The sequence below is a fragment of the Lepus europaeus genome, chromosome 22, assembly GCF_033115175.1.
Source record: "Lepus europaeus isolate LE1 chromosome 22, mLepTim1.pri, whole genome shotgun sequence".
NCBI lineage: Eukaryota > Metazoa > Chordata > Mammalia > Lagomorpha > Leporidae > Lepus > Lepus europaeus.
The window spans coordinates 39,864,765-39,880,508 of NC_084848.1; the positions used below are offsets into that span (position 1 = coordinate 39,864,765).

The following is a 15,744-nucleotide window of genomic DNA, read 5'->3' on the forward strand; positions in this document are numbered from 1 at the left end:
CAAGAGGAATTAGCCATTGGTCTCGATCTATCACACAGCATGGTGAATAAAACTAATAATGGTATATGGTACATTTTAAAGTCGCTAAGAGAGTAAATTAAAAATATTCTCAAAGCAAAAACAATAACTACGTGAGGTGCTGGATATGTTAATTAGCTTGATTTAATTATTCCTCATTGTATTCTTGAATTAACATCACACAAGTACAATTTACCAATTTACAATAAGAAATTAACAAAATAAAGCCCAATGGACTATATTTGCCTTCCATTCCTCAAAAGGTGGCTTTTCCCAGGCAGAATCACTTGTTAATTATTCTGTTATCATTAATTATTCTGTTATCTGATTTCAGCAGCAGCCCCTACCCCTGCCAAATAAAGGAGCCACAGAAGTTGTAGCTCAACTCCCATTCACCAAAACACAACATCAATAAAAAGTCGGTTCGTCTTATTCATAACTGAGATACCTACTGTTTTTTTTGTACAGAAGAACTTCAAAACAGTTTGACTCGTAGTTGTCAAAGGTTTTCCTAACTTTCTCAACAGTCTTCTTGTCAGTCAATTCCCCATACATAAAACTGGAAAAAACAAAACAAAACAAACAATACATTTCAGTTCTGCGTTGCTTTCCAAATGCTGCCTCTAATCATATAATGTCTTGGATCAAGATTGCAAATGTGGCTGTAAAACGTAATATTGCTTCCACAGAAGGTACTAAAATACTTAAACCACGTTTCAGGCTTTTTTCTAAATAAATATTATTGTGTTTATTAGAGATTTACAACCTAATGTTATGGGACACATTAAAGGTAGAAAAGAAGTTATTTTATACACGAAGGAAGGAAGGGAGAGAAGGAAGGAGGGAGGAAGAAAGAGGAAGGAAGAGAAAGAAAAAAGAGAGTAGCTCTGCTTCCAATACAGCTGCCGCTAATGCGCCTGGGAAAACAACAAGGATGGCCCCTGCATCCACGTGGGACACGGATGAAGATCCTGACTCCTGGCTGCGGCCTGGCCCAGCCCTCGCCTGGCCCAACCCCAGCGCTGCAGCCATCTGGGGAGTGAATCAGTGGATGGAAGACCTCTCTCTTTTTCTCCTTCTCTTTCTCTTTCTTTCTCTTTCTCTCTCTCTCTCTCTCTGTTTTTTTTAAAGATTTTATTTATTTATTTGAAAGTCAGAGTTACACAGAGAGAGAGAAGGAGAGGCAAAGAGAGAGAGAGAGAGAGAGAGAGAGAGGTCTTCCACCCGCTGGTTCACTCCCTAGATGGCCGCAATGGCTGGAGCTGCGCCAAACTGAAGCTAGGAGCCAGGAGCTTCTTCCAGGTCTCCCACATGGGTGCAGGGGCCCAAGCACTTGGGCCATCTTCTACTGCTTTCCCAGGTCACAGCAGAGAGCTGGATTGGAAGTGGAGCAGCCGGGTCTCAAACCGGTGCCCATATGGGATGCCAGCACTGCAGGTGGTGGCTTTACCCGCTACACCACAACACCGGCCCCAATAAAATAATCTTAAAAAAAAAAGAGAGAGAAAGGAGGGAGTCCTTGCTTAATATGATTCAGATATGCATGAATTTTAATTACTTTAAAATAACTAATTATTTATTTAATTATTTTAAATAAGTAAATCATTGAATGAAATAAAATTTAATTATTAAGATACTTAACTTTAATTATTTAAGTGGTTTACTTAAACCACACCAGGTACACAGCACCACAGTTTGAACCACTGTGTGTTAATTAACACTGCTGCCAGCTCTTCAGCTTGCAAATCAGTCACAAGTAACAGATGCCCCTCACAACCAGCAAACCAGTAAGCAATTGCTTTCTTCTTCCAAACACTGTCAGTCCCGATCCCTGTGCATCTACACTCAGTTCACACACAGCAAAGCAAGCCATGGTGTTGCAGCCATGTCTCTCTGTAAATAAGGCCACGCGGCATTTCACAAGAACACGTACCAGAAAGCAGGAATTAGCCAACACAGGTAAAGCACACTTGGTAGAAACGAGAAAATGAATATGTTGGAGTGGAAATCCAAACCGAAGAGAAGTGAAGCGACAGAAGAAAGAGATGACCAGGAAAATGCTGTCATTGTCGCGGTATGAGGGCCTCCAGCCATGCCGCCAGGGGACTTGGTAAAGGGAAACTCGTCAACATCAATGAGGAAAGAGACCATGACAAGGCTGAAGGTTTCCAGACTAATATCAGTTGGGGGAAAAAACACTTCACATTAAATGATCTCCAGTAGACAGGTCACGACAGTGAAATCGGAAATCTCAACTATTTGAAGTTGATGCAGGCTTACAAAGGAGGAAGACAGATTGTGAGGCAACAGAAAAAAGATGTTCTTGTGGCCGACACTGTGGTTCAGTGGGTTAAAGCTCCAGCCTGCAGTGCCGGCATCCCATATGGGCACCGGTTCTAATCCTGGCTGTTCCTCTTCCGATCCAGCTCTCTGCTATGGCCTAGGAAAGCAGTAGAAGATGGCCCAAGTCCTTGGGCCCCTGTGCCCATGTGGGAGACCTGGAGGAAGCTCCTGGCTCCTGGCTGTGGCCATTTGGGGAGTGAACCATCGGATGGAAGACTTTATCTCTGTTTCTCTCTCTCACTGTCTATAACTCTGCCTCTCAAATCAATAAATAAATCTTTACCCAAAAAAAAGAGCTAGTATCCTTCATTTTCAGTTACAATATTTCCTATTTTGTCATAATAATAGTAAAATAAGTAAAAACAATCTTAGGTTAAAATGAGAGACTCCAACTCCAGATTCTTTTTTCTACATAGGACCTACCTGCAACCTTGCATTGAAAATCACTGTTCCTGTCAGAGCCTGGATTTCAGATCCTAGGAATTTTGTAAAAATCTCTTGAAGTCATTGCAATTAAATTAGAATTTTTCAGTTAAAGAACAGAAACCCCTTCCCCTCACAAAAAAATAAAACAGTATAATACTGGGAACTAGAATTTTGTAAGCAAATGAACACTTTTAATTAACCAGTATTTTGCCTTTTTTTATTTTTAATCTAAATACTCTTTAGCAAAGAAGGAGCACTTTAAAATTTGAGAAGGGCATATTTTTAACCTAACTAAATATTTGTCTTCTTTAAAAGGAGGGAGGCATTTTCCTCCTTATTACTGAACAATAGGTTTTCATGGTCCAATAAACCAAAAATTATATTCACAATTGGCCAACAGAAAACCACAGAATAGCAAAGAACCTGTGACATGACAAGTAACTAAAAAATTATGAAAAATTGGTAAGATTAAAAAATAAGCTACAAGTCAAATTTAAAAAAGGTTCAATAATATCTCTTAAGAGGAAATAAAATCTAGGTCTAATGCAGCTAAAATTCTGACAAGAAGATTAAAATGAACATGCAATTCTTCAAATAAATTACAAAAACTCGAATAATGTATACTCATTCATTAAGTCCTTTCAATGTTAACACTGCTTGCCCTAGGACAATAAATGCACTTATAAAAAAGATTATTTGAATTTGAATGCACTTTTCTAAAAAGGAATCCTTTGCTCCTCACATTGCTACCCTCAGCCTTTCTCTTCTTAAGTTTATGATAGCGGATCTTTCCACTGACAGGGCACATATGGTAAGTAGTAAAAGGCAAGCTCTTAAATCATAAGGGATCTTTGGAAATGGACTCTACAGGACAGCAGAAATGGACTTCCAAAGCGGGTGCTCTAGAAGTCAATTTACACAGCGGAAGCGGCTCTGTGCTAAGTTGCCCAAGCCATATTGCCTAAATCGGGATTCCACGTTCTCTGTGGCTCTGATACATTTATTTCTTTGGCTTTGTTCCCTGGAAGTGCTGGATGTTTTATCTCAGCTTCCTAACGTGAGATTCAAGGCAGTCTTTGAATGGTTAATGGAATTTGAGAGGACCCGAATTTTAGAAATGCTAACCATCAAGCTTTAGAAACTATATATAAAGGCTTTACACAATCCTCATGTCTCTTATTGAATATCTTCAAGGAATATATATTGGAAATATAAAAAATTACATAACTTCCACGTGTCCTCTTACTGAGAATGCCAGAGTCCTCTTTGATGATTATAAATCACTTCTGCAACTGTACTGCTATTTTATTGGAAGGAAAGTGAAATTGGATTCACAGAAGGTATCTATCGCTACTACAGTATTGAGTAGTCATAAAAATAACAGAGGGTATTTGTACTTGGACCACGTACACACTGTATCAAGTCATATTATCTCTCATTCTCAGCTTCTTCATCAGTAAAGTGACGATAATGATAATATAATTTCAAAGGGTGAAGAGTAAAGCACAAATACACATGAAATTAACAAATTATACTGTGCTGTACAATCGTGAAAATACTCCTGGGATGCTTTTTATGGATAGGGTTAGAAGGACCCCCAATCCAAGCTCCCTTGCATCCCCACAACCCTAGGATACTGGTTGTGCCGTGCTTGCTAGCAGGCAGGTTCTGAAATTTCTCCTGTGAGTCCATGAGGGTGAAGGATATGTTCACCAAGGCACTACTCCTGTCTTGTGTGGCCACCTTCTGCCACATGACAGTCTTATGGCAAGATTTGGGTCTTGGGGGCCAGAGATAAGTCTTCTTCAGGCCTGGTCTAAAATGCATCCCACTGCCTAACATTATCTTTTGTGCATATCCATCCTCCAAAACTTTTGGAAACAGGTGAATTTGATTTGCACCAGGATTTATTTACTTGTGAATCTATTGTCTGACATCAAAATCTCAGAAACAAGCATCACTATGATACTGCCTAACAGAGAGGACGTCCATAAAGGTTGACAGACTTCCAAGGGAGAAAGAACCTTCTCACTGTGACTTCCACCATCTAAGCCACTTTGCAACAATGTCCCTAGACCAAAACACCACAAACATCCAGTCACCACTGTTAAGAGTAACATCTAGAAGCCATTCACAGACAAGCAAGTGGCACCCACAAAAATAAATAAATAATAAATAAATAAGATAACACCCAGATTGACCTAATGTAGCTGTAATTGTGGTCTCCAGCTCAGGATTGGCCACAAGAGTAGACGCATCACAAATATTAACAGGAGCTGGATGGAGATCTGCAAAGGATCAAGAAGAAGCCTGACAGAGAATTAAAGAAGAAAAATGAAAAAAACAAAAAATCAAATAAGAACGCAGCTTTCAAAATCTGAAAGAAGTCATTCTGGAATAACTCAGAGGCATTACCCTAAACAATGCATTGTAACCAAAATGCTTCATGGCCCATTAATTTATATGGTCTTAAAAAGATTCAGAGGGGCTGCTGGCACTGTGGTGTAGTAGGTTAAGCTGCCACCTGCAGCACCAGCACCCCATATGGGCACTGGCTCGAGTCCTGGCTGCTAGCCTTCCAATCCAGCTCCTTTTTAAGCAGTGGAGGATGGCCCAAGTACTTGGGCCCCTGCACGCACGTGGGATACCCAGAAGAAGACCCTGGTTTCTGCCTGGCTCAGCCCTGGCTTTTGAAGCCATTTGGGGAGCAGATGGAAGACTTCTCTCTCTTTCTGCCTTTCAAATAAATAAATCTTTTTTAAAAAAGGATTTAGTTAGTCTCATAAATGATTGACCTATGACATATAATTAAGGAACATCACAGCCAGCACTGCTCACCTGTCACCTTTGGAGTCCGACATAACCTGGCACCTCTGCCCTCGGTGCCACCATAGAAAGAAAAGACCTCAATCAACTGGAACCAGGTGACTGACATCCATCATGTATCATGGGATACTGTTGACTGCTGAAATAAGCTTATGTTAATCAAATGGTCCTGAAGTCAATCCAATAAAGTGGCCCTGGGCACCACCGTCTCATCCGATGCTTGGGTGAAGGATTTTTAACGGCTGCCAGGCAAAAAATGCATTTGATGCCATCGACCCACTCCTCAGCCGTTCTCACCTCCAACGCCCGATTGCTCTCCTCACCCCTCTAGGCAAACAAACAAAAACGCACCCCAGAATAGGTTTTGGAAAGTTTCAGATTAGTGGAAGGCAAATGCTAAAGTGCTTCCTACCTAACCTATGACAGTGCGTCTTGAATGTCAGCACTTCTTAGGGGTCACAAATAAAATCCTGTGCTTTTTAAATGCCATTTCCTCAAGCCTTTATACACACAATACCTTCTTTGTCCAATAAAGAGTAATCCATAGTAAAAATAGTCCCAGGTTTGGAAACACAATTATTACTCCTAGGAAGCCAGAAGGACTGAATATTTTTAATGTTAGCTAGAACAAAAGTAAGACAGAATGTAGCACACATCAGATTTTTAAATTACAAATGCTGACACTATTACGACAGCAAAGACCAGAGGAGATGGAGCCTCACTCATGGCTGGTGGGCATGAAAGCAGATGGTCTCATGGCCGGTGCTGCGGCTCAACAGGCTAATCCTCCACCTGCGGCGCCAGCACCCTGGGTTCTAGTCCCAGTTGAGGCTCCAGATTCTGTCCTGGTTGCTCCTCTTCCAGTCCAGCTCTCTGCTGTGGCCTGGAGTGCAGTGGAGGATGGCCCAAGTGCTTGGGCCCTGCACCCCATGGGAGACCAGGAGCTTCGGATCAGTGCGGTGCGCCGGCCACAGCAGCCATTGGGGGTGAACCAATGGAAAAGTAAGACTTTTCTCTCTGTCTCTCTCACTGTCCACTCTGCCAGTCAAGAAAGAAAGAAAGAAAGAAAGAAAGAAAGAAAGAAAGAAAGAAAGAAAGAAAGAAAGAAAGAAAGAAAGAAAGCAAGCAGACGGTCTCTCTGGACCACACCTCATAGCAGTTCACTCAAAAATTAGGCATATATCCTACTACTCAGCAATCCCATTTCTCACACAAGGCCACAGAAAGATGGATATGAGGATGTTGGTCTGCAGGTTGTTTGAGGTAGCAAAGTAGGCTGAATAAATAAAATGAAGGCAGTAAAAAGACACTGGAGTACTAGACATAATCAGACACAGTGAAACAGATTATGCTATAGAGACATCAGGAAATCTCAGAAACTTGATGTTGAAGGAACAGAATAAGCAACCATAAAGATTTCTGCATGATAGCAATGATATGGTTCTTGAAGGCTAACCCATTCAAAGCTCACCATTTCAAGAATACACATTTTTGGGGCTTGCGCTGTGGTGCAGCAGGTTAACACCCTGGCCTGAAGCGCCAGCATCCCATATGGGTGCTGGTTCTAGTCCTGGCTGCTCCTCTTACAATCCAGCTCTCTGCTATGGCCTGGGAAAGCAGTGGAAGATGGCCCAAGTCCTTGGGCCCCCTGCACCCATGTGGGAAACCCAGAAGAAGCTCCTGGCTTCAGATCAGCGCAGCTTCAGCCATTGCAGGCAATTGGGTAGTGAACTAGTGGATGGAAGACCTCTCTCTCTCTCTCTCTCTCTCTCTCTCTCTCTCTCTCTCTGCCTCTCCTCTCTCAGTGTAACTCTGACTTTCAAATAAATAAATAAATCTTTTTAAAAAATACACATTTTTAATAACTTGATGATGGATCAGAAAGATATACACTAAACACACTAAAAGAAAAAACTATGGGAAGAAGGAAGATAGGATGAAGGCAAAAAGAAGCAGAAGACAAAGACATAAAATAAAGAACCTGCCCAGCCAGAGCACAGTAACATTGTAACAAACTGAGAAGGCTGCAGCATTTTATTCTATGCACCTGCTCCACAGGGATGCTGCTGGACACCACAAAGAAGAAAACAGAAGAAATGGATCTTAGCCTTTCGATACCATACGAGCAAAAATTTATACTTACTGTTCAGTAAAGTAAATCACATGTGACTATTTTTAAATAAGACACGAAATCATTTACCACGTTGCCACTTTACTATTATTGACATTAATTCACCTAATGCAGGTTGTAAATGAAGATGATTATTTTCATCTGACATCAAACTGCATTTTCACACCAAAACTTAAACTCACTGATGTCTATCCTGCCGTATTTCCTGAATTTTTGTCATTATTAAAATTGGTGAAATTCTTTGAATTATGTATGCAGCTGTTTTCCGTGTCACATCATTTATCTCCATGTTCAGTTTGAATTTAGCAATTCCAAAATATAATAACCTTAATCTACGAACTTGTATTTCTCAATCTGTGTATAATTTTCTTCCTTCCTCCCTTGGTTTCCCTGTGTCGCATGTTCACTTTTATGGATTTATTCAGGAACTAGGGAAAAAGCCATATGTAAAAAAAAAAAAAAGTCTAAATGATGATGCAGAAATTCCTTTATAAATGATTTTAGGGGTGGCTTTGTAATGTTTTGTTTTCTGCATTTCTTTTCTTGATAATGGGTTGTTAGCTTTTCCTAGTGTTATTATCCTTCCGAGGGTGAACCAACGGCAAAGGAAGACCTTTCTCTCTGTCTCTCTCTCTCTCACTGTCCACTCTGCCTGTCAAAAAATAAATAAATAAATAAATAAATAAATAAATAAATAAAAGTTTGGCTCTGACATAATATTTTTTTAACAATTTTCCTGCTACTACACGTTTTGATTACTTCCAGCTCTTCACTCTTCTGAACAGTGCTGCAGTAAACATAACATGGGAACAGTCTGATTTGAGCAGGATGATGAAGAGGTTTAACATGAAAGCACATGCAGAGGCTGGCGATCTGACGTAGTAGGTAAAGCCGCCGCCTGCAGTGCCAACATCCCATATGGGTGCCAGTTCAAGTCCCAGCTGCTCCACTTCCAATCCAGCTCTCTGCTATGGCCTGGGAAAGCAGTGGAAGATGGCCCAAGTCCTTGGGCCCCTGCACTCACATGGGAGACCTGAAAGAAGCTCCTGGCTCCTGGCTTTGGATCGGCACAGCTCCAGCCATTGCGGCTATCTGGGGAGTAAACCAGCAGATGGAAGACCTCTGTTGCTCTCTCATTCTCTCTCTCTCTGCCTCTGCCTCTCTGTGACTCTGCCTTTCAAATAAATAATAAATAAATCTTAAAAAAAAAAGCACGTTCAAATAAACCATGTTTCTTAGAAAACTCAATAGGCCTCAGATATCATATGCTAATTTATCACATGCTACATTTCAAAGCTCTGTAAAAAAATAAAGCTGGTTGCAATTTTTGGATTAGCAAAACACACTTGGCATTTTGCAAGGCCAGTAGAAATTATTTATGTTAAAAATGTGATTAGCCAGCGCCGTGGCTCACTGGGCTAATCCTCCGCCTTGCGGCGCCGGCACACCGGGTTCTAGTCCCGGTCGGGGCACCGATCCTGTCCCGGTTGCCCCTCTTCCAGGCCAGCTCTCTGCTGTGGCCAGGGAGTGCAGTGGAGGATGGCCCAAGTGCTTGGGCCCTGCACCCCATGGGAGACCAGGAGAAGCACCTGGCTCCTGCCATCGGATCATCTCGGTGCGCCGGCCGCAGCACGCCAGCCATGGCGGCCATTGGAGGGTGAACCAACGGCAAAAAGGAAGACCTTTCTCTCTGTCTCTCTCTCTCTCACTGTCCACTCTGCCTGTCACAAAAAAAAAAAAATGTGATTAATTTGGGGCCGGTGCTGTGGTATAGTGGGCTAAGCCTCTGCCAGCAGCGCCGGCATACCACGTGGACACTGGTTCTAGTTCCAGCTGTTCCTCTTCCGATCCAGCTCTGTGCTATGGCCTGGAAAAGCAGCAGAAGACAGCCCAATTGCATGGGCTCCTGCACCCACATGGAAGACCTAGAAGAAGCTCCTGGCTCCTTGCTTTAGATCAGCCCAGCTCCAGCTGTTGCATCCATTTGGGGAGAGACCAGTGGATGGAAGACCTCTCTCTGTTTCTCTGCCTCAGCTTCTGCCTCTCTGTAACTCTGCCTTTCAAATAATTAATAAATAAATATTTTTAAAAAGTTCTTGGGGAAAAAGTAAAATTAAAAGGTAAGTTTACTTTCGTGCCAAAAAACCCACTGGAATCCATGCATGGGTTTTTCATAATACCTATTCTCCAAGAACTTTCTGAAGATCCCTCGCCTAGCCTGCCACTGTTTTTTAAATAAATATTTTTTTTTGTAGGAAAAAAAGCATTTGCCAAAGAAAACAGGCTGGGGATAGAGCCAGTTACATTGGAAGGATGGAGATACAACTTTACCATATATCCAGATATGAATCGCAATGCTTATCAAAAAGTGAGGAGAGAAGCAATAAGTATAAAAACCCAAGGGCCAAGTGAGATGCCAACAGAAATACACAGAAAGAACTATGAGGAATCAGAGAGGGGGAAACGCGTGTTGAAGAAACTGTGAACGCCTGCAGGTGGAAGCTGGCAGGAAGATGCGTGAGCGGTGCAGGAGAAGAGACGGGTGTGCGCCTGTCCCCAAACTCCTTCCAGTGCCTGTCCCACAGGGCGAGGTCTACCACAAAGCCAGTCTTCTCCTAGCCTAAACCCGCTGTGCCCACAGGGAGCTGTGCTTCCCGACACAGACCTCACCCCTCCAGGCACAGAACGCACAGCTTAGCAAGGCTGCTAGCACAATGCATGCTCCCCCCACGGTTAAAGAGGCATCAGACTTCAGCATCCCCAAAGGAGTGTCTCAGCCAAGTCCCAAGGTTTTCACGACTCCCATTGCATGCCTGAGAGTGATCTGAACGTGGGAATGACGTTAACAGAAGGAAAACTGAAGGTGGCTGGGGCAGAAAGAGTGTGTATAAACCAGATTCTTCCTCCCAGAATCACCCGAGCTGCTGTTGAAACACCAGCTCCTGGGCTCAGCCAGTGGGAGCGGTGTGTGAATCTACATTTTGAAAAGCCTCTTTAAGTGATTCCTATGTGCATCAGGTTTAGATTCACTGGTATAAAATGAAATTCCCCCTTTCCATTAAAATGCAGAATATATGAATATAAACAGATAGAAAAAAAGATAAACTGTCTTTTTTTTTCCCTGGGCAAGTTCTTTCACATAATCTACCTAATTTTTTTTCCCTCTCTGAAAAAAATAGAATTTGGACTAAGAAAAAAATTCAGGTCCTTTGTAGCTTGAAAATAACTTGATTTCAGGGCTTAGTGAAGTGAGAGCTTTAAAGAAAAATGAACTCAAGGAAAAGGCATTCCATCTGGCCTCACTGAAATATTGTGAAAGAGTTTTAGGTGCTCAGTTGTTTTTTATTTATATATGGTTTCTCTTCCTTTTTTTCTGATTCCTTTGCATTATAATGCTCTCTTTCAGGTCAAAGACATTCCATATTGTAAGTGAATTTTTGTAAGTCACATAACTGTCAGATTCAGTGCTAAAGACTAACAAAATGGCATTTTCGTTACGATGTACCAACATCACAAAATATGTGATTTAACACAGGATGTAAGAATTTCATTCCGATGTTCTTTAAACACCCATGCATCCTGTGCCACTTGTCTGAGAATTGTTTATTTTGCTCATTTAAAAAAAAATGGATACACAGCAGACTCATGGAATGGCAGATGTCCTAAACAGCACTCTGGCCTCAGAATCAGCCCTTAAGGCATTCGGATCTAGCTGAAGAGCCCATAAGAGTATTTTAGGCATGGAAAGCCAAGACACTCTGGCAAAAAAAAAAAAAAAAAAAAAAACCCACCTAAATGACAGATCTCTGTGAGTGCAATCCCAGTAGAAAGAATGGGCCATCAAAGAAGGAGGTACCTTTCTCTGAAAGGAGGAGAGAACTTCCACTTTGATTATAACCTTGTCTAAATAAGATCGAAGTCGGCAAACTCAAAAGGCTTCCATAGCCTTGGCAACTCATGACTAGAGCCTAGGGAGATTACTGATGCCATAAACAAGAGTGTCAAATTGTTAAGTCAACAACAGGAGTCACTGTGTACTTACTCCTCATGTAGGATCTCTGTCCTTAATGTGTTGTCCAATGTGAATTAATGCTATAAATAGTACTGAAACAGTATTTTACACTTTATGTTCTGTGTGGGTGCAAACTGATGAAATCTTTACTTAATATATACTAAATTGATCTTCTGTATATAAAGATAATTGAAAATGAATCTTGATGTGAATGGAATGGGAGAGGGAGCAGGAGATGGGAGGGGTGCAGATGGGAGGGAAGGAGCCATTGTAATCCATAAGCTGTACTTTGGAAATTTATATTTACTAGATAAAAGTTTTAAAAAATGAATTTATTTATTTGGATACCAGAGTTACAGAGAAAGAGAAGAAGAAGGAAGAGAGAGAGAGAGAGAGTGCTTCCATCTGCTGTTTCACTCCCCAGATGGCCACAATGACCAGAGCTGGACCAAGCTGAAACCTGAAGCCAGGACTTCTTCCAGGTCTCCCACCTGGCTAGCAGGGGCCCACTTACTTGGACCATCTTCCACTGCTTTCTCAGGCCATTAGCCGGGAGCTGGACCGGAAGTGAAGCAGCAGGGACATAAACCATGCCACCCATATGGGATGCTGAAGCCACAGGCCAGGATGTGGCTTTATCTACTACACCACAGCACCAGCCTCTCTTTTGTTCTATTTTCCCTCTCTTGGGCGGTACTGATGTCATTGGGAGCCCCCTTTGTATGGGATGTTTTGTGGATCACTCAGCACCTAGATTAGGTCCTGACTCACAGGGGGTCAAAAAATTGCTATTGAATGAAATAACGAAATAATAAAAAAATTGATCAAGAAAACCCCTACTTGTTACCAAAGTTTCCAATAGTGGCCCTCCAGCTATGTTTTCTACGCACAACGTCTTCTCCTTAATATTCTCATATAATGTTTACCTGATAGCTGTTGTATGTGCGTCTAAGGACATTTTGGTTTTTAGCCACACTCAGCATTTAGTTCCATTTCAGACAAGGGTCCTAAGTTGTGGTCTCACGTACCTGCAAGTGCTGCTTTTCTGCATGACGTCGGCACGGTGATAGCCAGAGAGTTTACAAAAACCGTCATTGCTATAAACTACAGGCCAGTCCACAATCTGCGCATTGCCCAGTAAGAAACTCGACTCTAAAGAAGAAAAAAAGAGAGAAGGGGAGTTACTTAGCTTCATTTAACAGCTTACATCTCTCAAGCACTCAAAACGGCCAATTCATGTAGTAAATGGACAAACGCCCCTTGGTTTGTTAAGGTAGATATCATACAACTTATTCTTAAAACTGACAGTTAACATGATAATCAAATGAGACATTTCTATGCAAAACTAAAAGTTCCATTTAAAACAAACTACGGCCGGCACTGTGGCTTAACAGGCTAATCCTCCGCCTTGCGGCGCTAGCACACCAGGTTCTAGTCCCAACTGGGGAGCCGGATTCTATCCTGGTTGCCCCTCTTCCAGGCCAGCACTCTGCTGTGGCCCGGGAAGGCAATGGAGGATGGTCCAAGTCCTTGGGCCCTGCACCCCATGGGAGACCAGGAGAAGCACCTGGCTCCTGGCTTCGGATCAGCGAGATGCGCCGGCTGCAGCAGCCATTGGAGGGTGAACCAACGGCAAAAAGGAAGACCTTTCTCTCTGTCTCTCTCTCTATCCACTCTGCCTGTCAAAAAAAAAAAAAAAAAAACTAGCTTATAATACTTCTTGGCATTTAAGGAAGCCCTATGTTACAGAAATGAAGGACAATAATCTTAGTGACTATAATAATTCTACTTAAAATAGGTGAATTTATTCAGATTAAGGCTATAATCACTTCCCAACTGATTAAGACTATTGAACATTTGACATTATGGGAAAAATTATCTTTAGATTGATCTGAAAAGCCTAACATAAAATAGCCCTTAAAAAGTGTTCTTTTAAAATAGTTATTCAAAGACATTATTTTCAAATACAGAATTTGAAAACTATCAATATTCTAAATAAAAGAAACAAATCAATCTTATGTGCAAAAGAGGCCTATTTCATGTATAAAAATTAATACAGGGACTGGTGTTGTGGCACAGCAGGTTAAGCCACTGCCTACAGTGCTTGCATACCATATGGGCACCAGTTCCAGTCCTGGCTGCTCCACTTTCAATCCAGCTCCCTGCTAATGCACCTGGGAAAGCAGTGGAAGACAGCCCAACTGCTTGGGCCCTTGCATCCACATGAGAGACCTGGAGGAAGCTCCTGACTCCTGGCTTGGGCTTGGCCTAGCCCCAGCCATTGCAGCCAATTTGGGAGTGAACCAGAAGATGGAAGATTTCTTACTCTCTCTGTCCCTCTCTCTCTCTCTGTAATTCTGCCTTTCAAATGAAATAATTCTTTAAAAAGATTAAGACAAAAATATCTCTTTATGGCAATCTTGATTAGAAATCCAATAGTTTAGGTAGTATTTAAGCAGTTTTTTAGATCACATAATATGTTAACATTGAAATGAATTAAAATTCAAATTTATTTATTTATTTATTTATTTATTTTGACAGGCAGAGTTAGACAGTGAGAGAGAGAGAGAGACAGGGAGAAAGGTCTTCCTTTTCCATTGGTTCACCCCCCGAGTGGCCACTACAGCTGGCATGTTGCAGCCGGCGCACTGTGCCAATCCGAAGCCAGGAGCCAGGTGCTTCCTCCTGGTCTCCCATGCGGGTGCAGGGCCCAAGCCCTTGGGCCATCCTCCACTGCACTCCCGGGCCACAGCAGAGAGCTGGCCTGGAAGAGGAGCAACCGGGACAAAATCTGGCACCCCAACCGGGACTAGAACCCTGGGTACCAGCGCCGCAGGCAGAGGATTAGCCTAGTGAGCCATGGTGCCGGCCAAAATTCAAATAATATTAAAATATGAAATGAAAGATTAAATAAATTTTTAAAAGATTGATTTATTTGTTTTGAAAATCAAAGTTATAGGGAGAGAGGGAGACACAAAGAGAGAGCAACCATCCGCCTGTTGGTTCACTCCCCAGATGGCCATAATGGGTAGCATTGGGCCAGCCTGAAGCCAGGAGCCAGGAGCGTCATCTGGATCTCCCACGCAAGGGAGGGGTCCAAGCACTTGGGCCATCTTCCACTGCTTTTCCCAGGCCGTTAGCAGAGAGCTGGATCAGAAGTGGAGCAACTAGAACACCAGCTGGCAGAGGGGATGCCAGCTTCAGAGGTGGAGGCTTTCCCTGCTGGGCCACTGTTGAAGAGTAAACATTCCAAGAGTAACACTTAGTAAAGGAAGGCCTTTACCGAAACTCTCATCTGAAGTCAGGATAGTGTGCTACAAACAGAAATGAGCTTCTGAATGCAAGGCTGGAGGTCCTCACTCACAGGTGGTCCTCATAAAATAACAGTGCAATTCAACACTCACTAAGGAGCCGCTGTGTAAGGGCTCCTCCTGAGTCGATGTCAGAGAATAAAAATGACGGACACATACTCTTTGCTCTAAACAAACACATAGTAAGAAAAGTATGTAACGACCAAATACACTGTGGCAAGATAGATATTAAACAAAGAACCAAAGCAAAAGAAAAACACAGAACAAAAGAAAAGAGAAAAAATCTGAGGGCAATGAGAAGCAACCAAAGGCAGGAAGAAACTAGAAAAGATGAGCCCTTGACAAAAGGGATGTATATCAGGTGAGAAACTCATTTAACCCTCCCTTCCCCTGAGAGTGCTTCCACATTTGGACAGTTTATGGGGTGATAAAACACCGGCAGAGATGTCTTATAAGGCTAATGTCTTAAAAGACAATTTGGGCCTTCCAGGAAAGCTTGAAATTGAAGGGGAAATCCTTTAACGGATGAAGCCATAAATCCACACACAAGTGCACCTTAAGTCTTTCTCTGTAACCTACGCTGTGCTGGATATGTTAATACTACCAGGATTCTGGCAGGAAGCAATGGCAGAGACGGCTACAGAGATGGGAGAAAGTTTCAACAGTTCCAAAGGTAG

The 15,744-nt window shown here is 42.3% G+C and overlaps 1 protein-coding gene across 1 annotated transcript in view; it reads right to left on the reverse strand.

Annotated features, from left to right (window-relative positions):
- KCNH5 (potassium voltage-gated channel subfamily H member 5) overlaps nucleotides 1–15,744 on the reverse strand; it is a 362,743-nt gene that overhangs the window by 312,269 nt on the left and 34,730 nt on the right. The window contains exons 2-3 of the mRNA XM_062181546.1: nucleotides 12,785–12,908; nucleotides 471–577 (exon numbers count right to left, since the gene is read on the reverse strand). Of these exons, the coding sequence (XP_062037530.1) occupies nucleotides 471–577; nucleotides 12,785–12,908 (231 nt within the window). The remainder of the gene's footprint in view (nucleotides 1–470; nucleotides 578–12,784; nucleotides 12,909–15,744) is intronic.